The sequence below is a fragment of the Coniophora puteana genome (genome assembly GCF_000271625.1).
Source record: "Coniophora puteana RWD-64-598 SS2 unplaced genomic scaffold CONPUscaffold_11, whole genome shotgun sequence".
Lineage (NCBI taxonomy): Eukaryota > Fungi > Basidiomycota > Agaricomycetes > Boletales > Coniophoraceae > Coniophora > Coniophora puteana.
The window spans coordinates 1,746,926-1,771,758 of NW_006913063.1; the positions used below are offsets into that span (position 1 = coordinate 1,746,926).

At 52.1% G+C, this 24,833-nt stretch overlaps 5 protein-coding genes across 5 annotated transcripts; 3 read left to right on the forward strand and 2 right to left on the reverse strand.

The window, feature by feature from the left end:
* Positions 1 to 728: 728 nt before the first annotated feature.
* CONPUDRAFT_157182 (glycosyltransferase family 20 protein) lies at positions 729 to 2,062 on the reverse strand (the record flags this gene model as incomplete). Its single annotated transcript, XM_007774101.1, has 5 exons — positions 729 to 956; positions 1,014 to 1,091; positions 1,151 to 1,524; positions 1,593 to 1,786; positions 1,827 to 2,062. The coding sequence occupies 5 exons, from the start codon at positions 2,060 to 2,062 to the stop codon at positions 729 to 731; spliced, it is 1,110 nt and encodes a 369-aa protein (XP_007772291.1).
* A 4,099-nt stretch (positions 2,063 to 6,161) lies between these two features.
* CONPUDRAFT_75754 (uncharacterized protein) lies at positions 6,162 to 7,815 on the forward strand (the record flags this gene model as incomplete). The annotated part of the gene is made up of 10 exons (XM_007773725.1): positions 6,162 to 6,228; positions 6,321 to 6,409; positions 6,444 to 6,504; positions 6,707 to 6,738; positions 6,843 to 6,865; positions 6,922 to 6,981; positions 7,061 to 7,158; positions 7,226 to 7,319; positions 7,510 to 7,558; positions 7,612 to 7,815. 10 exons carry the CDS (start codon positions 6,162 to 6,164, stop codon positions 7,813 to 7,815), a joined length of 777 nt encoding a protein of 258 aa, XP_007771915.1.
* Positions 7,816 to 9,950: 2,135 nt separating this feature from the next.
* CONPUDRAFT_146078 (uncharacterized protein) lies at positions 9,951 to 11,894 on the reverse strand (the record flags this gene model as incomplete). The annotated part of the gene is made up of 4 exons (XM_007774102.1): positions 9,951 to 10,468; positions 10,528 to 10,643; positions 10,707 to 11,244; positions 11,297 to 11,894. 4 exons carry the CDS (start codon positions 11,892 to 11,894, stop codon positions 10,290 to 10,292), a joined length of 1,431 nt encoding a protein of 476 aa, XP_007772292.1. The 3' UTR covers positions 9,951 to 10,289.
* Positions 11,895 to 12,240: 346 nt separating this feature from the next.
* CONPUDRAFT_146079 (uncharacterized protein) lies at positions 12,241 to 19,940 on the forward strand (the record flags this gene model as incomplete). The annotated part of the gene is made up of 16 exons (XM_007774103.1): positions 12,241 to 12,276; positions 12,437 to 12,503; positions 12,580 to 12,839; positions 12,919 to 13,260; positions 13,317 to 13,579; positions 13,661 to 14,041; positions 14,092 to 15,262; positions 15,315 to 16,974; positions 17,107 to 17,171; positions 17,230 to 17,505; positions 17,574 to 17,718; positions 17,789 to 17,864; positions 17,921 to 18,333; positions 18,449 to 18,572; positions 18,650 to 18,768; positions 18,884 to 19,940. 16 exons carry the CDS (start codon positions 12,241 to 12,243, stop codon positions 19,183 to 19,185), a joined length of 5,700 nt encoding a protein of 1,899 aa, XP_007772293.1. The 3' UTR covers positions 19,186 to 19,940.
* A 1,236-nt stretch (positions 19,941 to 21,176) lies between these two features.
* Positions 21,177 to 24,380, forward strand: CONPUDRAFT_75758 (uncharacterized protein; the record flags this gene model as incomplete). The annotated part of the gene is made up of 8 exons (XM_007773726.1): positions 21,177 to 21,645; positions 21,700 to 21,983; positions 22,047 to 22,184; positions 22,270 to 22,414; positions 22,469 to 22,530; positions 22,584 to 22,650; positions 22,799 to 22,890; positions 22,923 to 24,380. The coding sequence occupies 8 exons, from the start codon at positions 21,177 to 21,179 to the stop codon at positions 24,378 to 24,380; spliced, it is 2,715 nt and encodes a 904-aa protein (XP_007771916.1).
* Positions 24,381 to 24,833: the final 453 nt, after the last annotated feature.

A 24,833-nucleotide genomic window follows, 5' to 3' on the forward strand; every position in this document is an offset into this window, starting at 1 on the left:
GAATACTTGTCAGGGATAATAACTTCTTCTGCTGCTTGTGCGATTCTTAGTTCAACGTGCTCACCGCATGAATTTCTAACTGATGTCTACAGGTATATCATTCCCAACATTGTTGGCATAATATCTCCCAATAGCTTAGACGTGCGCGTGAGCTCTCAATTTTACGCTTTACCATATCCGGTTGAATGAACCATCTGTAGAACTTTGGAATGCTAGTAGTAACATTCTCGTCGCAAGTACTATGGATGTCTGTGATTGGTCCACGCACGATTTTGAACATTCGCACCCATGCTTCCAAATTCAGCTCACGAGGAGGGAGGATACAAAATATATCCACTAGACCGAACAGAGAGATAGAATTCGTCGTTACTGTTCATTCAGAGAATGTCGCTTTTCTGTAACAAATCCCCTGTACGGCGACCTCCGTCACAGCCAAGTGCACTGTGAAGGTGGATATACCTGATTATAATGGGCACCATTCAGGTGCAAAATCCATAGTTATCATTCATTAGATACATAGTAACACTGAGATTTTGTCGTGATAATCAGGTACTTGCTCGAAAATCAATCAGTCATTTTTGTGTGATTCAATTGTCCGAATCACCTTAAATGTACCTGATTTTGTCGACGAATATGCGAAACCACATGCAGAATGACTAGTTTTCATGGAAGAAGAGACTATTTATCACACGACAGAACATACGAGAATCAGGTCAAAATCAATTCTATTAATGCACTACACAACAGATAGCTAGCTGCAGGTTCACCGCAATACAGCTCCTGAATCCGCTATGACTATAGCTCCCCATGAACTCGCTCAGAATGAGCGGCCGGTGCCGTCCCTCCTGGCACTCGACGAACCCGTGCGTGCGCAGCGCCATGCCCTCGTGCAGCGACATGACGAGGAACACATCTGCGACAGTGAGCAGCACGAGGTACTGCGAGAACGTGAGGTCCTGCGTGTGCAGGAAGACGATGGGTTAGTAGGTGAGCATCGAGAACTGCGAGTTGACGCGCGCGACGACGTTGGAGACGCGCCCGGCGAGCTTATTGGATTCGGTGGTCTGGAGAGCGACTTGAATGAGGACGACCTGAGAAGATACAGTATGTCAATGACGATGCACAGGGCACAGAGAAGGGCATGTCATACCTTGCCCTGCGACAGCCGGTGCCGCTGCAGACACGTCACGTTCTGCAGCGGCGGGTCCGCGACGATGTCCAGCGCTGCCGTCCGTGTCGAGATCGCAGCGGAGCTTGCACTCGATTGTCTGCGACGACAATGACGGCGGCAGCGTCGGCGTCCTATCAGCGTCAGCCGGCCCTGCGCCGACAACGGCAGACTCTGAATCCGACGACTGTCCGCCTTCTCGTACTCCACACGGAGCATCCCCCACTTGTGGTCATACCGCACCTTGGCGCCCTTGAGCCGCGTGACGACAGGCGGCCCACCGCACTTGATCGTGTATTTGCCGACGCCCGCGACGGCGTTGACCATTGCTGAGTGTCTGCGCCTCGAGCCGCACACTGTCTACGTCATGCTGTGAGTGCTCCGGCTGGCTGCCTTCGAGCGTGGGGTCTGGTGGTGCACGGACGCCGCGATCCGCAGGAGGGAAGGTGGGGAGGGTCAACATAGTGCGCAACGACGATGGTGTGCGAGGGGAGGAGGGTGGTCTTGTGCGGGGAGACGGACGCGAGCATCAAGTCCGTCATGTGGGTCGTCATGTGCCGCCGGAGAGTGGCCGAAGTTGGGAGGGCGGTGTGCGTGTGGCAGAGGACCCGGACCATACTAAGAGGAGATGCTCAGCAACTGTGACGGAGATATGAACTTACCCAAATCCTTCACACTCGATGCCCTCGCAGACGTGCTCGACAAGAGACCTGCGAAGTTGGGGAGGGAATTGACTTGAATCGCGTCCCGCGAAACCGCGTTGAGGCAGACGGGCCTGCGTGAGAGCTTGACGTGGTGTGTCGACGGGCCTGCATCGGAAGACCGACTTCCATCGCGTGTCTCGACGTCAACGCGTTGGATATGAGAGATGGCGGTTGGCTTGGGATACGACATGCGGGCTGGGCACGAGCATGGAGGCGGCGGGGTGCGATGATACCGGTAACCTTGAACTGGATGGGGGAGGTGAAGGGTGTTGAGGCCGTCGTGAGCGTTGCAGGCCGCTTGCTGCGGAGCTTGAATTTTCTGCCCAAAATTGGCGAGTCCGCTCACGCTTCAACGCACTTCGCGCAGCAGTTGTCCTGATCGATAACCTGCCACAATCACTCACAACGCGTACTGCTACATATGTCAGATGTTATGAGGCTTGTGGATAGTGCAACATATGGGGTGCAGTAATGGCATTGGAGGGGAAGCTTCACTAGTGTTAATAGTTGCTGAAACTCATCGTGTAATGCAATGATTTTAATGGGAGTTTTATTTGCGTCTACAGCCAGCATTGGAAAATGACAATGATTTTGCGGTTCCGGGTAACAGTACATGATTTTATGTACCAGGTACATGCATACCTGACTTCAAAATCATGTCAAGAACACATGATTTAACAGAATCAGAAGCCACGTACCTTGTGCATACCTGAAAATCAGGCACATACGTTTTTGCAGTGGTGATTACTCATCCAAATAATGGAACTACTTACGAAGTATTACTTCACTTTGTCCTATTCCCGAGATTCGTCATTTCTTACTTGATGTAATATGGTATTGACAAAAACTATGTGTACGTGACAACGCATCACCAAGAACGGCTATAAGCTGTCGGAAGTCGAAGGTGTTTACCGACGGGTATATGTTCATGATCAGACCGATCAATCGCAGAGGACTGAAAAATTGGAATCGAGGAAAGCCATCTGCTTCCGTGAAAGGGGATCAGAATGCGAAGCAATGCCCAAACGAGATTATCCTCACAGGAGTAAGCATTGCAAACATGAGCGTGTTCTAGCGGAAGTAATTTACCGGACTAAACGTAGTATCCCGAACCAGGGCAATTAGAATAGAGGCTGGGCCAAGGGGACAGCAGCAACGACTCACGGTGATTGCGCAGCCGAGACCACAGTATATGGATGATAACGAGGCCTCGTTGTTCAAACGTTCAACGTCCAAGTCAGAAAGGTTTCTGTGCGCGAGTATACATAGGAAGCTTCTGCATGGCGCCGGTCCGGATACAGTAACATTTTTAGAATGCTGGACGACTCTTTGAATGCCGACGGAGCCACTGCGTAGCGTTGCATTATGTGCTAACTCCACCGCCCTAAACCCACATCTGCATCAATCACGAAGCCGTAGCCTCAGCCAATCAGTAGTTCACAAGAGAAACAAGTAGGAAACGGTACTGTCATAGGTACCGGTAAAGTGGTCCAAGCTCGAACTCAGGTTGGTTTCCAGGGTCTGAATGCCAAGATAAGCATCGCTCGACGCCGGTTGCTTAAACGTCCCAATAGGGATACGCATCATATATAGAAGAGTGTGAAACAAAGGGAAGAGATAATCTGAAACAAAGAAGGTACAAGCACGTAGTAACGTACGAACATCACTTGGACATCTCCGAAGGCCAGGTAAAGGTACAAGAATGACCAGGTTCCGGGGCGGCCTTTTCTAAGTGATGCCATAGTCTTCATTCATTCCAAATGGCGAGGTTGGGTGCCTTTCTTTTGACGGGGTTGGCAAGGCTGCTTGTCTGGACATGCCTCGCCACCTCAGCGCCGATGTGGATACTATCGTAATATAGCATCAAAATGGCATTGCTGGATGAATAGAGAAGATGCTGGAAATGAGGAGCGCATAGGCAGAGATACGGAGGCCATCGGGTCATTGGGCATATGAGATGACATCCCAAGTTTTCTGTATTCTGCATGCATTATCCGCAGCCATTGCACGCGCCATCCTTGCTGCTGCACGAGAGGGCACCGCATGCACAATGCATATAGATCAGCGGGCAGAAATTCTGAACCGCCTTTTCGAAGCTTGAGGTCGGCCGATTTAGATCGCTTTCGTGACTGAGAAGCAGACTTACATAGAAGAGCTACGATTTGATAATGGAACCTTGATGGCTCTGTGTAAGGCACATAGAGTCCTCGCGTCAACTCATTATAGGGCCACAATATTCATATGCATTACCATGCCGTTGAGGAGGTATTCCATTATGAATTTCATGACAAATGTCATGTCTGCGCACCAGGGGAACAAAAAGAGGCTGGGTCGAAGGGCAGTGACAAATATTGCAGTGCCGCTCGGTCATACCGCATGCGCAAATTAGGACTCAATGGATTCGTTCAGCTAAGGAAGGTTTCCACGCATGCAATTATATAGCAGAAGCCTCCGGCCGGGAAACGCCTTGTCGGCTACGGTAGTACTTATAGAACGTTGGACGACTGTTGAAGAGAATGCCTGCCCAGCGCATCGATGTTGTTGACTCCGAGTCCGCCGGAGAACCCCAGCATATATGTCTGAAAATGGACTAACAGTGGAGCCTAGAGAAGTCAGCTAAGCACAAATAAATGCTCAGAAAAAGTTAGATGCAGTGTCAAGCTCAAGGTTGGTTTCCAGGGCCCAAGAAGCGCTCGCCGGCGCTTTTTTGATCAGCCAATATTAATGATACAGTCTGTTGTACACGGAATAACGCGCAAACAGAATGCAGAGAAGGGGATACACAAAGAGTGTATCCGTAATTAATGACACATAAATCACGGCATGTGGACATCGCTCAAAGATTCCCAAAGGTCTGGAGATAGTTGCACTCGATCCCGGGGGCCAAATGGACGCTCAATCCGACGGGACCAACGATGCAGTGGCACCTCTCGCCTCGGTGACGATGTCTAATGCGGTGGCAAAGTGATTTCATCCATTCAGTAAGCGTTCGGCAGACGCCGTAAAACATGATGAGAGCTGTCCAAAAGCCTACGGCGCTCTCAAACGCTGGTCAGGCGCGAACATAACAATGGCATAAGAGTGATCGCCGACACGCTTGATCGGCCATCCATGCCTCCGAGTCTCCAATTAATAGCACTCATGATCATCCGATGAAGCTCAGCGTCAAACCCTGAGTTTCTTCCTTCTACTTTCCCTGCTCGCTGTCCTGAAGCAGCTCAACAAAAGTGACTCCGTGTTCGAACGCGATTACAGTATAACATAGCTAGCTGAGAGAGGGACATCAGATACGTTGGCTCGAGCTTCAACAAGAGAGGACGGGGACAAAGGCAAGTGAAGTGCATTGTTGGCCTCGTGCATTTCTCCCGTCATATTTTAATTTCCTCAGTCTCTAGCTAACGTTGCTAGAGAGCGGGTGTTGTAAAAGACCAAGCGAGCTAATTTCACCCGAATGCTCACTTAGTTTGCCGAAATGTCAGTCTTACATTGACACTGCAGACAAATGGTGATTATCCTGCAACAAAAATGATTGAAATCTACTTAAATGTTGGCTCAAAGAAGACCTTTTCCCGTGTCAAAAAGGGGTAGAAGAATCGGAGGTATCGGTAAAGGCTTCGTCTCACTGCCTCTTTTTCTTGATTCGCCTCAGATGGCATCGCTGTTTGCCCGCAATGTGAGACCCAGCCGTTGCTCATTTTGCACGCCATCGGCGTTTAAAACAAATTGAATACTCGCAATATCCCGAGAGATGCTCGTTTTCTATTTTTTCATCGTTGAAGAATCTAAACTCCCACTAGGTCCCCTCGCAAACATCAGCAAAATCGCTAGCGGTGATAATCAGGATGTTACTTGCTTTGTACTCCTCGAGCAGGCTCCGCCCCTGATACTGTAACATTGAAGGTCCGACTTTCTGCACACACGCTGAAGGCTTAGTTGATGATACCTGTTGAACCTCTTGTTCCCGTTCACAATGATTTTGACTCTTCGTGAGAGTGGAGACCTTGTGTTGAGTCTTTTTCTCTCCCGATTTCGTGTTGCTGAGCAGTGACAGTCTGGTATATCAAGTTTCGCCAACTCCAGGACCACGCCACTGAATCGGAATGATACTGCTAGCACAAGGTGCGAATGAGGCTGAGAATGAGAGCTGTATGGCCTTGTTCCGAATGTGTATAAGGATATGGGCTTACTTATACGTATCATGCTACGTCCGGAGTTCGATACGGAATACCTACCTCCATCTTACTACAAGTTAACCAAGAAGAAGAAGAACAGCGACTTCACTGCACATCATGTCTGGGTCCATCTCAAGCGAAGCATCGTTATATAATTTCATTGAGATCGCAAGGTACTCTGAGGGTGAGTCGTAATGTCGGGTGAACCACTAAAATATGAATTTAGTTTCTTCACCTTTTAGCAACGGCAATATTTCTTGCTATTTACGATTTTAGTGGGTGTTTTCATGACCAATGTAATTGATTCCATGGTGACACCAATATCGACAGTATTATGTCTCGACCAAGAGATAAATAATATTTGGGTATGTGCTTTGAAAGAACCTAACACTATCGAAGGAAAAGCTAATTATCACTGTAGAAAAGGAAGCTAAATCTGGTCACAATCCTGTACATAGTGGTAAGTCTGAAACGTACTCCCTGAGGAAGCAACGGTTGTGTTATTTTATAAGCTGCGCTACTTAGGGATGACTGTCAGCATGTGCGTATTTTCATTCTGCAAAACATCAAGATAAGTGCTAATTACACGGTCTCAGATGCAACGCCTGTCGGTCCCATCCATTCATGATACCAGCGAAATTGTTCATCGGCTGTTATTTTAGTGTCATACATGAACTTCTCAATATCGAAAATTGTACGTTAACTAGTTACTGTAACTACAACACCAACTAATGCAACATCAATGTACAGGGGTAATGTTTATTTCATATGACGTCTGATCATAGTCATTAATAATAGGCACCCTTCTGGTACATTCAGATGTGAGGATCATCATTTAGTACCAATGCCAATAGCATTATGCTAACACGTCCATCAGGCCTATCAGTCTGGTGGATAGCCCAGGTCGGATCCGACGTTGTTCTTTTCGTGACTCAAGGTGAGGTCATCGTATTCAACCGAAAAGAAAGCTAAAATCCAGAAGTCACGATGATTATGCGACTTTATGTGTTATCTAGGAAGTCTAGGGCCATGATGCGTTTCTTGACGGTCTGGCTACTGGTGCAGCAGATTGCGAGGGTCATTGTTTTTGCTTCCCAGTACCATGGAGTCGCTGGTGAGTAATTCACCTTCTCACTATGTATAGTTATACCAAACTTCAAGTTGATGGTTTCGACTCTTAGTCAACGACTTCGGCTACACTACGTGCATGGTGGTGCTCATCACGTCCTCATGGTCTACTGTGTTTGACAGCGTCGTTGTGATCGCCCTTCAAACGTTAATTCTGATGTTGACATTCTATTACTTTGCAAAGTATCTTAAAACAACCCATCAAGGAAGTGTGCTGAACCTCATGTCAACGAATGACCTCTGTGGTGTGCTTGTAAGGGATAATATCCTCTTCGGTTGCATGTTCGAGGTCTACTATATATCCTAATCATACACTGCTGATGGTAAATTTATACAGGTATATCCTCCCAAAACTTCTGGGTCTGCTATCCATGTTCGAATCAGATGTGAGTCATTCGCCACATACTTGTTTTAATAAATTTGAGGAAGCTACCTGTAGAACCTTGGGTTATCGGCCGCAGAGATGTCTGCGCAGGTGTTATGGATGTCCGTGATTGGCCCACGTACAATCCTGAACATCCGCACCCACGCTGTGGCTGCTGAGATATCTAGGGGAGAGATGATTAGGGGTGTCCCTACTAAGACTGGCAAAGGTGTAGAGTTGACTGTAACAGTTCATGCAGAGAGAGTAAACTTCCTATAGTAGCTCTTGGCGAGTATTTCGTCCGCAGTCAAGTATATCTGGTTGAATGGCCCTCATGTAAAATTGAACGCTTTACCAATAACATTAGTTGGATAGTTGAAATGGTGATTTATTCCTGTTACCTCTCAGCGAGGCCTCCACCTTGGAAGCTGTAGGTGCGCGTGTTTTGACTGATGGGGCGCAACATGAGTACAAATCGTGCCACCTTGGAGAGCGTTCTGGTTTTCAGATCTGGGCAGTGCTCGGATTGCATGCGAAGGCTGGTCCTAGTAGGGGAGTACAGTAACGGAGTTTGTATAGTTCGATACAGTGTGCACGAATACGTTGAGGCTTCGGCAAAGTCGGGGTTGCTGTACACGAGATTATATGATAAGCTTCCTGAAGATGCCAGCTCGTGTACTGTAGCCGTTATGGATCACCGGATGACCTTTTGAATGCCTACACAGCCAATACACAACTAACTTGTTGAATTCGTGAGCCTGTCATCGTGTTCACGTAATCGGCCGACGCCGAGATAAGATAATAAGACACGAGATGGGCGGATAGACCACCGGACGAGTCAGAAGCCCTGGGCCAAGGCTCGGGGAAGCAGAAGCTATGTATTAGAGAATCAGAAGCTAAATTCGAGTACAGGAGCTACATAAGTACTTCTAATGTATTTACTAGTATAAGAGAAGCGAGAAATCCTACCTGAGCGCTATCAGCGTATCACACACCTTTTCTAAGCGTGAATCCCAAGATAACTCCGCCACAAGCCACAAAGTCGCATGCTTGTGCTGTGTCAATCATGAAGCTTTGGACTTATCAGCCAACCGATGGATGTTGACAAAATCAAGCCAGAGACGGTATGTAGTATGCACATATGCCACCGAAGACATCCACGCTCAAGGTTGGTTTTCAGGGTCTGAATGCCAAGACAAGACTCGATGACGCTTGCTCAGATATTCATGGCCCCGATAGGGCTGCACAGTTTACATGAAAATCCCACAAAACAGAAGAGTCCAAGAAAAGGCCTGAAACACAGAAGACAGATGCAGTGGTGACAATTAGCTCATACCGGATATGACTGAAACCTCTTTCGAAGGCTAGGTAGGCTACGACAATAACCGGTTACCATAGGTGGCTTTTGGACAATGGCATAGCCTTGAACTGTTCCGGATGACTTGGGGAGGCGCCTTGCTTCCGACGGGGTCAACGAGGCTGTTTTTTTGGACTTTAATCACCGCCTCCGCGATGATGTTGCGTTAGATGAACGAAGATGCTGAGTCAGATACGCACACGACAGAGATAGGAAAGCCATCAGGCCACCGAGCACAGTAAGCCTCTTCCCAGAATTGTACAACAATCATCTAAGGTTTGTTGGCACAATTCCGGGAACTCTGCAACGAGCATGGACCTAAGACAATTGACTTAGTAGGTCTTCATGTACAACAAGATATGCCGCGGACTTGCCATGCTTCAGGCCGCACCAGCTCGCCGAATGGTGGTACTAAAGTAATGAAGTGTGCCTTCAGCAACGACGTAAACGTAACTAAGGCATTCGACGCACAGAAGCTTCATTTAGTCGCAATACAGTGTCGGCTGTCCGCGGGATAAGCAGTGATACCCAGTGTCTTCGCACTCGTCGTGAGTGCTGAGCTGCCAAGTATTCGCAGACCCGAAGGGTTACGTCCGCTTGATTCGAAGCCTTGTTGAAGGCGTATACCTCGCCCACGCTGTTGAGGCTAGCTTCTTCATTTCTGAGGTAGATGCCCTATGGCAAGAAGGGCCGTTCTGGATCCCATTTGGGGACTTTGGGTCGACGCGGGTAAGGGGCATAGCGATAACCCTCTGCCCGATGAGCCCGTCCGTGACCTCAAAAAAATGTAGTCAGAACGGGTACAGATGCCCAAGTCAGATCCGGGTAGAGGGTCCTATCCAGGATTTGCAACGTGCAAGCCCCCGCGATCAGCGTCCCTATGCGAGCTTCAACAGTGCGGTATTCTAAAGGGATGGAGAAGAAACGCTATAAAGATAGTGGGCGATACTATATGCACGGCGAGTGAAGCCCTGATGTGTTTCATGAACAGCGTGACAGGCGAGCGACGAGTACACCTTGTCTCGCGGAGAGAGCACAGACAAAACGGTCTTAAGAGCCGGTATCAATGACAAGATCTGATAAACGGAGCCCGGCCGGCGCGACATGCCAAGCTATGGATAGATGAAAGGAAGGGAGCGATGGAACACCGTGGAGGAAGCCGCTACCTTCAAGAGCTTTTAGCAGCATAGGGATCATCCTGGTCAACGTTATGATCAGCGTATACGAAAATGAATGGTCTCAGTGTTAGAAGTGCACAGGTGCTAAAGAAATTACCATTGACTTCGAAGTTTGAACAATGATAGATACAGGAGAACGGGCGAAAGAAGGGATGGACGAAGTTCGATGGCTATAAACATGAGACTGACACAACGTAAACCAAGGTCCAATGACAGAGTTACTCGAACATGCCCCGAAGGCGAGGCAGCGCTTGTGCAAGATTATGCTTCAATGAAGGTGCGTTCGAGGTGCGGCTATCGGGAGTGATCTGCGATGGCCGAGATAGGGGTGCTGGAGACGGCGTCGAGACAGATATGGGTTGCTGCATGGACGAGGATGACGCTTGGCGATTTGGGACTTAGATGAGGTTAGATAAGACGAGATACATAAGGTCACATTTGGAAAGCGAGACGTACGCAAGTTAGACAGGTAGGCCATCTGCTCGCTGATCGCAGGAAATGTGTCTCCTCCTGACATCCGAAAGAGCTCGCCGAGCGCTTTTTGAACATATCTCGGAAACTCTGCGTCGAGCCTGAAAACCCCGGGTAATAAGAGAACTCATCTACAACTAGGACAAGCTTGCATAAGGGCTCACCATGCCTGAGGATTCCTACGTATATCATCGTTGCCGTACTGGTCTATGAACATCGGGAGGGCAGCATCGGCGACAGCGTAGGTATAGCGGAAGAACCCAGAGTGAAGCTGCGAGTGATGACAAGTCATCGCCGGCTGAGTACAGTCCGAGTGATCGGGCAAAGCAGCGCCTTTCTGGCATGCATCCAGGGTATTGAGCTCCCAACTGTTCGCTACGACAGGGTCCCATGGGAGGCTAGTGGACAAGGGAGGGGGATTTAGGGATGGGCGCGTTTCGACGCCGGTCATGTCCAGGCGAACTCTCCAGGTCCTCGAATCTAGCGGCGTTCGGAATGCAGCAGGTTGCCATCTCGATGTCTTGTAGCGGGCGTCGGCGGGGCAGAACGGCACTCGGACGACGCTCCAGCCTCTACGGGTGTACTTGTCAATGTGGGATTTGTCGATCTCCTTCGACGTCACGAGAGTTTCTCGATCTTCGAAGGTCTGAACGGGATATAGGGAGTATGCGCAGTCGAACGCGATGATATTCATCGTACAGGCTGCACAGTAGCTGAGCCAAAGAGATCGAAGCCAATTCTAGAGGGAACATACTGGAGTAGAATGAAGTGATCGCAATGAAAGGACTCATATGAGCTTCCATGACCTGCACTCTCAGCCTCTCGCCTCCGTAACCCGACACTTTGGTAAAGGGGTAGATCTTTCCTAGACCGTTTTCCCCGGTACCGTTGTCGCGGACCCATGTATTCCATCGCATCGAGCTCTGCTGAGGGTCCCATGGCTTGACATCGTCGCGATAGTTTCGTGGACGACGTGGAAAGGGCGCGTAGCGATACCCCTCGGCGTTGACTAGCCAATCTAAGACTTCAAGAGTATGACCGGGGTGAGTGTAGATATTGAGGTTGGACCCAGGATACACGGTCCTCTCCAGAAACTGCAGTGCATCGGAACCCGATATCAATGTCCCGGTGCGAGCTTGGAGGGAGCGGAAGGCTACGGGGTCGGAGAAGAAGTAGAAGAGGTGGCGGTTGATGTCGTAGGCGCGATGAGTGAAGTTCAAGTAGGCGTCGTGAGCAGCTTGACAGGATCGCGAAACTTGGATCGACTCCCTCGGGGAGAGCATGGAAAAGAGGGTCTCGTACACGGAGGGCCGGGAGAAGAGGTGGTCAACGTGATCTGGCTGGGGTGACATGGTGAGACACGCGAGAGAGGAAGGGGAAGATAGGTCTGAGGTATCTTGGCTGTAGGAAGGCTGTCGACCTGAAACTCCCCGCCCTCGTGAAGTCTCGTGGAAGAGGAACGTCAATATCCATCGATTAAAGTAGTGGACCTTAGAAAAGGTCAGACAAAGGTCACGACAAAGGAGGCAGATGGTGGCGGTGTCTTCGCTTTCTATTGACGCCGAGCCGGGCAGGGAAGACTGCGCGCATACATCCACCCATATCCCTGACGCACTCTTCAGTGCAAGTCGGCCCTTCGCCCCTCAATTTGCTCTGATACGTGTCACGGAAACCTGAAAGCTGTTCTGGAGGAGTAACATGAGCTCTCTTACCTTTCTGGTTACAGAGCTTCAGGTCAGTCGCCAGTTCAGTATCAGCCAACCCGCTCCCTGACATGCACACTCTCACCATCGCAGTCTTTGGCCAGTGAGTCCAGGAGGAAGCATCCGGAGATCAGAGAGGCAAGCTATAACATCTTTCATTCAACCTTACTCTTACAATCCACCTACCGTAGGCAGCGGAGAAGTCGCTAGCCATCCTACGCTCCTCGCCAGAGTATGCAACCGCCGGACTCTCCCCGGGTCAGTCCTCGTACCCCAACCCCACGCCTTTCCCTCGTATGACCTCGGCTACTCTCTTATCCACGTATACCATCAGATAGCCCTCATGCAGGCGATCTCCTCCGACCCGTGTTTATGGGCTGCGCAACCAAGAACGCCAAAGTCGTCGCCATATCCCTCGGTTCCCTCCAGCGACTCATCGCTATGAGAGCAGTCCCACTCTCCGCTGTGCCCGCAATAATTGAAACTATGACGGACGCCATGAGTCAAGGCGTAGACATCCAGCTCCGTATCCTTCAGACGCTTGTATCCCTCATCACCAACTACCCTTCCGTCCACGGCGTTCAGCTCGGTGATGTTCGTCTCGCATATACCCACACTGCGCATCATCTTGCTGACACACTTTTGGCTGATCCGCTTCTATGTGGTTATTCAGGCGTTGCTCCTTTGCTTCAAACTGCAAGACTCGCGTATCGCCGTCGTGTCCTCAACAGCCGCAGCCACCCTCCGTCAACTTGTCATGTTCGTCGTCGACAAGATGGTGACCGAAGATCGACAAGAAGAGACACCCAACTCCCAGATCGACACCGTCCTACCTGACGGCACGATGCGTCTCCTGGGTCCCTACGCGCGAGACACGTACTCCGTCTTCGAGGACCTCTGCCTGCTCGCGAACTCGGAGCGTCCGCATTTTCTCAAGCTCGACCATCTCCACAAGACCTTCGCACTGGAATTGATTGAGAGTGTACTCACAAATTACCATGATTTATTCCGCAAGGTGTGTAATCCACTCATTGACCTTGACAATCACACCTGACCTTGGGCGTCACAAAGCGCTCAGAACTTCTACTTCTCCTCCAACACCTCCTCTGTCCCCTCCTTCTCAAATCTCTCTCGGATCGACACGTCTTCCCACTCACACTCCGGTGTACACGCGTCGTCTTCCTTCTCCTCAAGCAATTCTCCCACGAACTGCAAACTGAGGCAGAGGTGTTTCTCATGCTCCTCATCCGCATGGTTGGCGACGAGTCAGACGGGTCAGATCATCCGGCGCAGAGGCCATGGGTACGCGTGCTTGCGATGGAGGTTATCCGAGGGTGAGTGGGGCAGTCCACACTATAGGCCATCCTTTGTCGTTTGTGCTTCGGTTGGTGCTGGACACTGAACCTCGGAAACAGGCTGTGCAGCGACGCAGAGCTGATACGGAACATCTGGGACCGTTATGACGCCCTGCAGCCACCACCGTCGCAAGATCCGAATACGCCAACGGCAAGCTCGGGCGCTTCAAAGGTGTTCGCGTCTCTCCTCACGACGCTCAAGCGCCTTGTCACCGAGAAGCCGGCCATTTTGGGTGTCAGCTCGCAGATGTTTGGCATTGGCGTGTCCTCACACTCTTCCGAGAACGTCTCGACGTCAGGCTCGGGTGGGATTTACGACGTGGGAGGCGGTATAGCGGGGATGGTCGCGAACGCGGCGAGCGCGACTGTCTCGGGTGTTGTGGGTATGATAGGATCGGGCGGAGGGCTGGGTGTGCAGGGAGCGGCTATGAAGTTGCAGTGGTGAGCATACTTCCTGGTCTTTAATACTGTCTTCTCTAACGACCAATCAGTATCGACCAGCTCGACAAAGCCGACGCCCCGCCAATACCAGAGGCGTACATCTACCTCCTCGGGGTACAGTGTATCGTCGCGCTGTGCGAAGGCCTTGCGTCGTTCACTGGACCTCTGTATACTGCTATCATGGTCCAGCGCCCACGGAGTGCCGGCGAGCCTATTGTTCGCGCTCCTGGTGCGCTCGATGTTGACGCACTCCCCGAAGATGAGACTATCAGCACCAACAACGGCGGTGGCAGTGGGAGCAACGCCAGTACCGGCAACGCACGCCAACTTCGCACTGTCAGGGCGATTGTCGACAACGGCTGGCCGGCGCTGCTCGCCGCTCTGTCGTTCGTGATCGTGACGAACCTCTCAGACGAACTCTTCGTCGACGTCCTCACAGCCTATCAAGCGCTCATCAATGTGGCGGGCATGCTCGGCCTCTCCACGCCACGTGATGCTCTGTTCACGAGCTTAGCGAAATTCGCATTGCCTGCGAAGGTTGTCGCCAGCCTCGACTCGTATTCTTCTGGTGCCGGAGGAGGAGGGATAAGCGCTGGGGCAGAACCTACCACACCCCGAACGGCCACCATTGCGGATGGCTTCGGCTTCGGCTCAAGTCAGGCGCATGCGCCGGGTCTGAGCGAGCGGAACCTCGTATGTCTCAAGGCACTCGTCAGCAGCGCAATGTTCCTCGCCGGCAGCTTGGGAGAGAGCTGGTACGCGATCCTCGAGACCCTTCAGAACGCGGACTACGTCCTGCGCGCTCGGGCGGCAGGTCCCTCGACTCCGGGGCCACAATCCAGGAGGGCGAGCTTGATGCCGTCTACACCGTCCAAGGCGTCGATGTCGCTTTCGCCGGGAGAAGGGCCGGGCCAGGGTCAAGGCCAAGCACGCCACCCCCTGTTGGCAGACGCGGATGCCGAAGGCGTGCAAAATGCGATCACGCGGCTGTTCGAGGCGTCGAAGAATCTTGAGGATGGGGCGTTCCATGATTTTACGAAGGCGTTGTGCAAGCTGAGCGCGGAGATGGTCGGGATGCAGTCTGCGGCTTCCGCGGACAGCGCAGGGCTCGGGTCGGCGGGTGTTGATGAGGAGGCGCTGAGCCCAGGTGGAACGCTGTCGCCGGAGAGCGCTTATGCTCATCGGAGAAGGGTTAGCGGGATCCATTTGCCGAAGACGTCTGTGAGTCTTGGTTTGCTCGATTCCCTGTGCGCTCTCACTAATTCATCGCCAGCGTTCGAGTGACTTTGGCCTCGAGCGCCTCGGGACGATCGCCATGCTGAACATCCACCGGCTCATCTACCGCTCTCCAGACATCGCATGGAACACGACGACAACGCATTTGTTATCCGTGCTCGGACATATGGGCGCACCCGAAGCGCTACGCCTGCAAGCCGCGCGCATACTCGACGAGATCCTCGTCGTCGTTCCACGCAATATTTCCTCCAACCGCGAGCTCCAGGCAGACGTGCAACAGCGTGTGCTGGCAGTGCTAGCGCAGCAGGTCATCCTCCCCGCAAGCGGTGGAAACAGAGAAACCGGAGGATTTGGAGGATTCGTGGCCGGGAGTGGGACTGCCAATGAGATAAGGAAGATGGGTCTCGAGACGCTCCATCAGATCTTGCAGGCATCGGGACATACCCTTGTCGTAGGCTGGGAGACCATCTTCGAGATGCTTGGGAGCGTCTGCAAACCTCCTACCACCGGGTTGGTCTCGTCAGCATCGGCTGTCTCGCTGTCGAGGACACTTTCTGTGGACTCTGTCATCACCTTGTCTTTACATGCCGCAGAACCTTCAGCGGGTTCGTCAAGCGGACGCAAACCTCCACCGTCGCCGCTCGGTTATACGAGCGAAAAAGCATACAGCACCCTCGTCAAGATCGCTTTCCAGTCTCTTAAGTTGGTCTGCGATGCCATCGCCCTGCTCTCCGCAGACCATCTCCGGCTGTGTATCTCCACGCTGGGCCAGTTTGGCAAGCAGGCGGACACCAACATCGCGCTGACCGCCGCCGAATCCCTGCTTTGGTCTGTCTCGGACTCGATCCAGGCGAAGAGGAAAGACGCGGACAAGGAACGGGAGTATAGCGCGATATGGATGGACCTGCTCGTGGAGGTGCTCGGATTGTGCTCGGACGCGCGAGCGGAGGTGCGGAACGGGTCGATCCAGACGCTGTTCAGGGCCATGCAGCTGTATGGCGCCACGCTGGGCGACGATACGTGGGACGAGTGCGTGTGGAAAATCACGTTCCCGCTCCTTGACGCGCTCTCGAATGAAACCCGGCGGGCCCTGGAGACCCATGACGCCCCTGTGTCTCCTCCAACCCCTACGCTCGCGTCCGGTATGGCAACGATACCGGAGGATGCCAGTAGTTCGGATCGCGAGCGCGAGAAGGCGTGGGACGACTCGAAGGCGCTCGCGCTGCAGAGCATCGGCGCGATCATGGCCGAGTTCCTCCCTGCGCATCTCGTCAGACTTGGCTCGTTCGCTCGCGCGTGGCAGGTGTTCGTCCGGCATGTGCAGGACACGGTCCTGCTTGACCGCCGATCGCTCAGCGCGCCTGCGTTGTTGTGTCTTGAGCAGGCTGTCAAGGCTCTACCTCGCCCCTCACAATCTTCTTCGGGCTCGGAGGGCTACCCGGAGGAAACGAGGAAGAAGGTCGCAGACGCGTGGCTTCAGGCCTGGGAGGCGTGCGACACAGTTGGCGGCGCGGTTTTGCAGGGTGGGAAGATGCGGTCTGCGAATGCACCGCTGGAGGAAGTGCTTCAAGCGTTCTCGCAGGAAAGTCTCGTCGCACTCGTTGAAGTGATAAGGAGTACGCGGGTGGTGAGCAGGGCGCTGACGAGAGAGGAATGGCCGTTGGAGCGGTTGACGAGGCTTATGGAGATTCTGAAGGGTATGTTGCATGCTTTCTCTTCTATGTTGTTGGATTTCCGCTGCTTCTTGAAGCGTCGGGCTTAGCCGACCTCGACCTCGGCTTTCTTTGTTGCATCCTGTCTGGCAGGCGATTCTGACATCCTTTCCGTAGGTGTCTTGACGTACCCGAACTCGCCGGAATACAGACCGGACATCGATGGGCTTACCCCCTCCCAGGTAAAACATATCCTTCTCTTCGCAGTCAAATAATAACTCCCCCACTTCACACAAACAGAGCGTGGTCATGAACACGATCCAAGACGTCGACTTGTCCAGATCGGGATCGCCCTCGCTGGTCATGCATGATCTCTCTGAGTTCTGCACACTGCCCTTCCTGGCTGCCTTCAGTATTCAGGCCGATCATTCATCCACATCTTCGAAGGCGTCGCGACGTCAGATGACTTACATTGGGCTCGCGAAGAAGGTCATGCCATACCTGGTGGAGCTATTCGTCAGGTTCAAAGATGACGTCGAAGTGTATTCAGATGGGACCGTGGAGGCAATATTGTCGGTAAGTTTCCAAACCGACCTCTAACTTTCACGCGACTGATTGGGTTTACTTCTTACTATTGTATATAGGCCTACTCGATTCCCATCAAGCTCAAGTATGAATGCCCTGCCCCGTCGAAGTTCGGCAAAGATCCACCGCTGTGGAAGACTGCCACGACGTGTTTCCTGCGCATTGTCACAGAGGCTGCCCGACGGCTTTCTGGATTCGGCGACAGTGAGTACAGTACACTTATCCATGCTTCAGGACCGTGCTCACCCGTTCTCGATCATCGCTGCCGACATAGATTTGCCGCCGGAACGCATTGAAGCGATATGGAGGCAAATGATCGACATTTTCCGAGGGGGAATATTGGCTGACTGGTGCGGTCTCCATTGTTGGCGGCTCCGCGCATGATTGGCTGAAACCCGAAATAAAGTTCTGTGGCGGAGACCTTTTCACTCGAAACTCAGGAGACTGAAGAGAACTTTGACCTCTCTCTCATCAGCTCCCTCGAGATCGACATCGTACCTCACCTCGGCGATGCGAAGGTGCCGGACTCCGTTATCACACAACTTGCCAAAGTCCTCCACCAAGGCAGTCAACTGTACAAGGACGCATCGCTGGAAGAACGTTTATCCCTCCCGGACTCGCCTATGCACGAGAGATTGAATAGGTCAAGGAACGCTATTGGTGCCGCGTCTTCTTCCTCGAGTCCGGACTCGCACGAGTTTGAGAAAGTCGATCTAGACGGCTTCGGTAGCACCGCGTTTGGCGCGCTCGTCCCGCGGGAGAGGTTTTCGTTCTGGTGTTTCGATCTGTTATTCCTGATCTGCTCCGACGTCACGACCGGTGCGTGTATCCTCGTATCTAAACTACGTCGCCCTATTTGTGCTTCTTTCATTCATATCGCCATCCCCATGTCGATGTGCGTGTGTGCTGACGACGTTCCGTCTGATCTATCTAGAACCCGGCGCTTCTCGAAAGAGGGTAGCGGCACTTTGTCTGCCGTCCCTGCTCGACAGGTGCAAATCCACGATGGTCGGATATGTTGCGGACGAGGCGCTACGCGGTAACCTGCCCTTCCCTAGGCGAGTTTTCATTCACTTTGGAGACGCATATTTCCGCGTAATTGCCTCAACTCAAACGACTAATGCGTCGATTGCAGGGCTCGCGAGGACGAACTTCTTTACGTTCTTCGCAAACTATTAGAGACGAGACTTTGGCCTGGGACCCTGTGGGCCGCTCTATCGGACTCTCCAACCGAGAACAGTGCCTCTCAACCGGGTAAGTTGTTGCAGTCTTGTCTCTCTACATGTTCCTTGGTAGCTTCACGGAGCCGGTCGTTATGTTTCCTCACTTTGTTCCCCATACATCGATAGCTCATTGTTCTCTTTTAAAGGTGTGGATGCTTCTCTTCCACCCTCGGCTCTTGTTGCCGACGTCGTGCGTCGGTCGGCGGTTGCTCACCTGTTCTACTTCTACCCGGTCCTTTGCGAGATCGCATCGATCCCGAGGAAGACGCCATCGACCTGGGTGTCGTTATCGTCAAGGAATGTTCCGCAAATGTCGGCGACAACCAATGTGACACGGATAGGCGACCATAGCAGCCCAAGTGATGATGATGCCATCAGTGAAGTCGATGCCCGAATCCTTGCGAAGCAGTGCTTGAAGGTGCTCGGAAAAGAGATGGGTACAGGTTGATGGATTTGGGGACGACAGCAACGACTCCGGGAGGGTGTATCTTCGATGATTCTAAGTACATATCGCTTATTTCCTCTGCATAATTACCTACATATGTTACATGTCATACACTGTCACTAATTTATGCTTGAATGAAATCAGAGTCACTAATTGCCCGCAGCAGCGCTGGGTGGTGTTGGCACCTCCTGCCCGATATCACTGTCCTTTGCCCCGAGAACTTCCATCAGCTCTTTCTTGTTGAACATGTGAGCCGCTTCGATCGCTGTTGGCTTGCCGAGTCTGGGATTTGCCCCTGCCTTCATTAAAGTACGGACGATCTCATCGTGCCCTTTGAAGACAGCACCGGCGACGATAGATTGGCCCATATCATTCAATCTGTCAGGATCGGCTTTACGAGCAAGTAGCCCGTCGACAAGCTCGTTATGTCCGGCATACGCAGCAAGCATCAGCAGGGTATTGCCTGGATAAAACAGGGCCAGGGATATCGGCGGATCAGAGATCAAGGACGAGAGTCGTGGGTGCAGGAGTGTCGGATAGCCACAAGGGTAAGCGAGACAGGTCTGCTGATACAAGCATGCGCACCTTTATCGTTCGTCATGTTGACGGGGAGGCCCGCGTCGACGGCCCGTAGCAACAACTCCGAATCGCCGTTACGCGCTGCATCGAACACGCGATGAGCGAACTCGAGCGTCTCAGGGGGTAAAGACGAGACCGATGTGGTCCCTTGAGATGGTGTATCGCTAGCCTGATTGACCGATCCATCCTTGTCAGTAGCTTGTGGCGACTGTGCCGAGCTCTGATGGCTGTAACTAACGTACCATGACTGACGATTGATTTCTCGATGAACTTCAGGAGCAGTTCCTGGGAGTAAAGCGACGGCGGAAGGCGGTCAACTGACGGTGGCGGAGAAAGAACAAGCGGAAGGCTGACAAGTGACAGGTGGGATTGAGGTGTGAGCTTGTGAGATGCCCGGTGATGTCAATCACTGCCACAGCTGTCGTATGCTATCATCGTGTCGACGTATATTATTTAAATGAAAATGCCCGCTATTTCGGTTTCACGTCAACGTCAGACGCAAAATGATAGATGCAGAGCTGCTGCGCGCGGACTCTGCTTGAATAAGTACCAACACTCCGACTCCATCCTACAATACACCCGCTCCGACGCTTTCCCATTTTATTGTCCTGGTTCTTTCAGCATAATTAGTGCGAATGTGAGAGATGAGGATTATGATGCGTTTCTGCCAGAACAATGCCGAAGGCCTGAACCTATTCCCACTTCGGACACTCAAATATCGAAATACAGCACTGATTTCAAGCAGCGGAGCATAGCGGAGTTAGCTCGGAATGGGACAGGTAATGACTATGCCGGCTCGGCTTTACATATATGATCTTAGCCGTCAACTCTGTGTGAGCGCTCATTACCTTGCACACCATATCTCATGACTCGAAATCTGTGGAAATACAAGACGCGCAGTGCAACAGTAACTATGATACCCTCAAAATAATAACAGGATAACACAATAGTTGCTCTGATGATTGCTCTTCAGCTTCAGCTCTAGCCGGATCCCACACTGCGGAGCATATCATCCACCAAAAGCTCAACGCCATCATCTCAAACCTTTGAGCCACTCGGGGCGTGGCGTTAAGGGAAAGGGCTGAGTTATCGCAAATTATCACGACGTATCAGTTGGGGAGTACTCGACCGGGGCCCGGGGTGTCAATAGTAGTATGTAGTACTGTACTCTACAAATTTTCGGTGGCAAATACTTTTCGACCACGTCGTGCGGGCCCGAACATATATGACGGATGATACCCTTGGAGGTACTCGGCCCGTGTGCCCTTGTCAATCACAATTTATTGCATCCTGAAAATCTATCAAACCGCTGCGGATACTCCTGACAAGTTTATGTAAATTGTCAAGAGCGCGTGTTGACAACAGGTTCTGTGAAACGAGAATCGCAAGGCAAACTGGAGACCTTTGTTCTACAAATGGCTGTGCATAGTTTTGTGGATCTAGGGTCAACGATCTGGGCCTTGCAGGGTAAGACGACTGGCAAACAACCGGTAGTCTCCGACAGTTTGGCGATTTCAAGGTTTGTGCCTCCACGTGGCAGTGGACCGATCCGGTTTAGCCGACCGAGATGCATTACGTCAGCCACTTTCGGGCCGGCGTCGGATGCCGGGTTTTGCAAATGGCTTGATCGACCTTTTCTCGGCGCTCGTCAACGACTCCGTCACCCTGCAGCCCGTATGGACGACGAACCCCATTCCAGCAAGCGAATCAAACTTGAACACTCGCCGTCTTTAGACGATGTCATACAACAGCCTCAGCTGCAAGACGAGGTCCAATCATTAGATGAAGATCACTGTAGCATATGCTTGCACTCCAAAGCGGATACAACTGTCATCCCTACCTGTTCGCATGAGTTTTGCTTTGAGTGCATCTTGATCTGGACCGGTAAGTAGGTTCCGCACTATTGATTAAACACATTGTCTACCCTTGATTCACTAGAGCAATCTCGCAAATGCCCGTTGTGCTCCCAAGCTATTGGCGATTACCTGATTCACCGCATTCGGTCCAACTATGACTACCAAAAGCACTTCCTCCCTCCACTACGGACATCACCACGTCCTTCTGCTCCAGCCCAGGTGCATGGCCGCGGCCGTTCTCGGAACTTGCCGCGAAGAGACCGTCGATGGGGCCAAAGAGCGCGGCAGGCATCCGGTGAAGCGGATCAGTTAGAGAGAGCTGTTGCTCGAAGGAGGTGGATCTATAGTCACCTCCTATATGCTAAGGTGCTGTAGTCATATTCCACATCCTTGCAGTTAAGGTCTCGTCTCAAACACAACGTTCTCTAGCACGTGGCGTCTAATTCGTTCACTCGCTATCGTCCTTTCCCTACTCCCGCGCAATTCGCGAGTTCGCCGGACCTCATCAGTCGCATGACGGCTTTCCTGCGACGCGAGCTACGAGTTTGGCCCGACCTGGATATTGAGGTAAGCAAAAACGCGTACTCGCCTCTATTGTTGCCCTCGTTCGATGAAGTTAACAAGGCATCTTGGTGATTCTCACTGTTTCTAGTTTCTGACCACGTTTACCATCTCCTTAATGAAATCAATTGACATCCGGTCTGAGTCAGCAATTAAGTTGGTGGCCGAGTTTCTAGACATGGACGCTCCGTATATCGAAGGCAATCGCCACGAGAATGCGGAACATTTCGCTCATGGTATGTGTAAATTGGGTCGTTTCGGCGCAAACCTTCTGAGACCCTGTTTCGCAGAAATTTATTGCTATCTGCGGAGCCCCTTCCGGGATCTAAACGTATATGATTCGGCGGTTCAGGTGTGTACCTTATCTTGAATGATGATTAAAGTTCTGCTGAATCAAGACAATAGTACGACATCCCAGCTGACCTAGCACCTCCTGTGGAACCGGATCGAAGCCATAGGTGGCGTGAAGGACGTGCGTCCCACTCACGGACACCCGATTCCTCTTCGGAGAGGTCTAGTTTGTCACGTTCACAATCCCCGCCATCCTTCATAAACCAAGAAGGGTCACACGGCTTTGAGGGAATTTATGTTGCAAGCGTAACTCTATCTGGCAATTTGAGGCCTCGATCTACCGGTCAGGAGGGCCAAGCTAGCCATCGAGACCGTCCTGAAGAACGTAACATTCACTCACACCATTCCCCACGCTCTGACCGTGCGTCCGATGCCACCCCTGGTCCTGCACAGGGTAGCAGCACTCAGACTCGCGCCGAGGATAACATTGACCGGTTACAGAGAGCTAAGGATAAGGGAAAAGCTAGGGAACATTCTGTGGATCAACTGGGCCAGGGCTATGGGGATGAACTCTCGTGCCTCGTGTCTCGGGATCCACATTTGAGGGCGATGGACGTCTCCGACAAACCTGTGTCAGAAACGCGGCTTACTCCAAAGGGGGAGGCAGTTACCAACGCCGATAGTACCATCTCCACGGCGGCCACTGGCCCAAATGGTGATCCTATCGACAGTGTTCTCCGCGCTACTTTATCTGGGCATGGTCGAGAACCATCAGCCGCTTTAGCTCGCCTCACAACGGAAGGGCGCAGAACTCCTCGTCATTCTACCCTGCGACAGTTGGTTGAAGCGCATCTGTCGAGGTCTGGATCGGCTGCAGAGAAGGAGTCTCGAGTCAACGACCGAGTCGCGCAGCCGGCTGCTGGACGCTGGCACGAGCGACTCCGACATGGCGACGGACAACCCAACCATGAGACGTCGCTAAAATTATCTCCCACACAAAGCAACGTCCCTTCCCTTTTAGCCAGACTTTCCGATCCTCCTCCTGGTCCTGATAATGGTTTACTGCAGCGCAGCACTCGTCTTTCGCCTCCTTCATATGTGGGGTCGTGGCACGAGGCTGATCCTGGACTAACACTTCAATTTGGTGATGAAGACACTGGCGCCGACGAACATGGAATGTTTGTTCCAAACGTGATGTCACAAACACCCCAACCGGGAACGAGCCATATCCAGCAGCACCACGGGGTGCCAGAAAGACTCTCGACCGTCCGCACGGCGTCGTCGCACTCAGCATCCACACCCATGTTCCCACTGAGCGATTCTGCCTCATTTTTGGTTGACAAAGGCGCCAGTCTCGGCGGTCACAACGGCGACACGTTTCTCGTTGACGACAATTCACTCCTGCCGTCACCGTATTCGTCATCTCAGCTCGATAGGCGCTCTCGACTCCAGGAAAGGCTCCAAGCAGAGAGAGGGAGAGGAAGGCTCGGCCCGCACGATGAGGCGGTCTCAGAAACACGTTTTCAGCGCGTTGTTCCGCGACAGGCGCCGTGCTCGCCATCGCAGGGTGCTGGAGCACCGGCGCCACCACCAATACCAGCGGCTGATTCCGCGGAGCTTTCCTGCCGGGAAAGAGAACGTAATGCGTCAGGACCATCTCCGTTTCATTCTGACAGCTCGCTCAAGGCCGGGAGGCGGACACCCTCTGCGCATGCCGGCGGTCGTGCTGCTGGATCGACGGCAATTATCAGGGCCGGTGATGACCAGGCGGCAGGCTCAACAGACCGCAGGTACGTCGCCTCAGAGGGTACATCCGGAGGCATTGTTCACGGTGGCGATGGCGATGGCGATGCAACCACCTCGCACAGAGAACAGGCATTGAGAGCCAGCCTTGTGGGCCGTCGAACGTAGAAGTGTTCTTCGCTCTCTTCCACGCGGTCTTGTCCCCGGTTGGTCGGTGAAAATTGCATTCGGCCACGCTGCTAGTTGTCACGAATCCCTGGAAAGTCGGCAAAATGGATTGCACGCCGGGAGGGTGGTTTGTACTATACAGTTGTATTTACGAGGTATATTAGTAGATGCTTCGGGTAAGGAGATGTATAAGGTTCGGTAGGCTAGAATAACTAGAGATGCGATAAAGATAGTTATCACGAACTTTGTCGTCTAAGGAAAGGACGGTACAGAGATAAAACAACACTGTTGACTGTAACTGGATTAGAAGGATGCGGGTGTGTTCCGTGAATTAAGTCTCTGGGGTTAATTGTGAGAGATGCGCAAATGCGGTAATGTAGCTGTAGCAGACAACAAGATAACGAAAGCGTCAAATGACCGGTGATTAAATGCAAGAGTACGATTGTGAGGTAA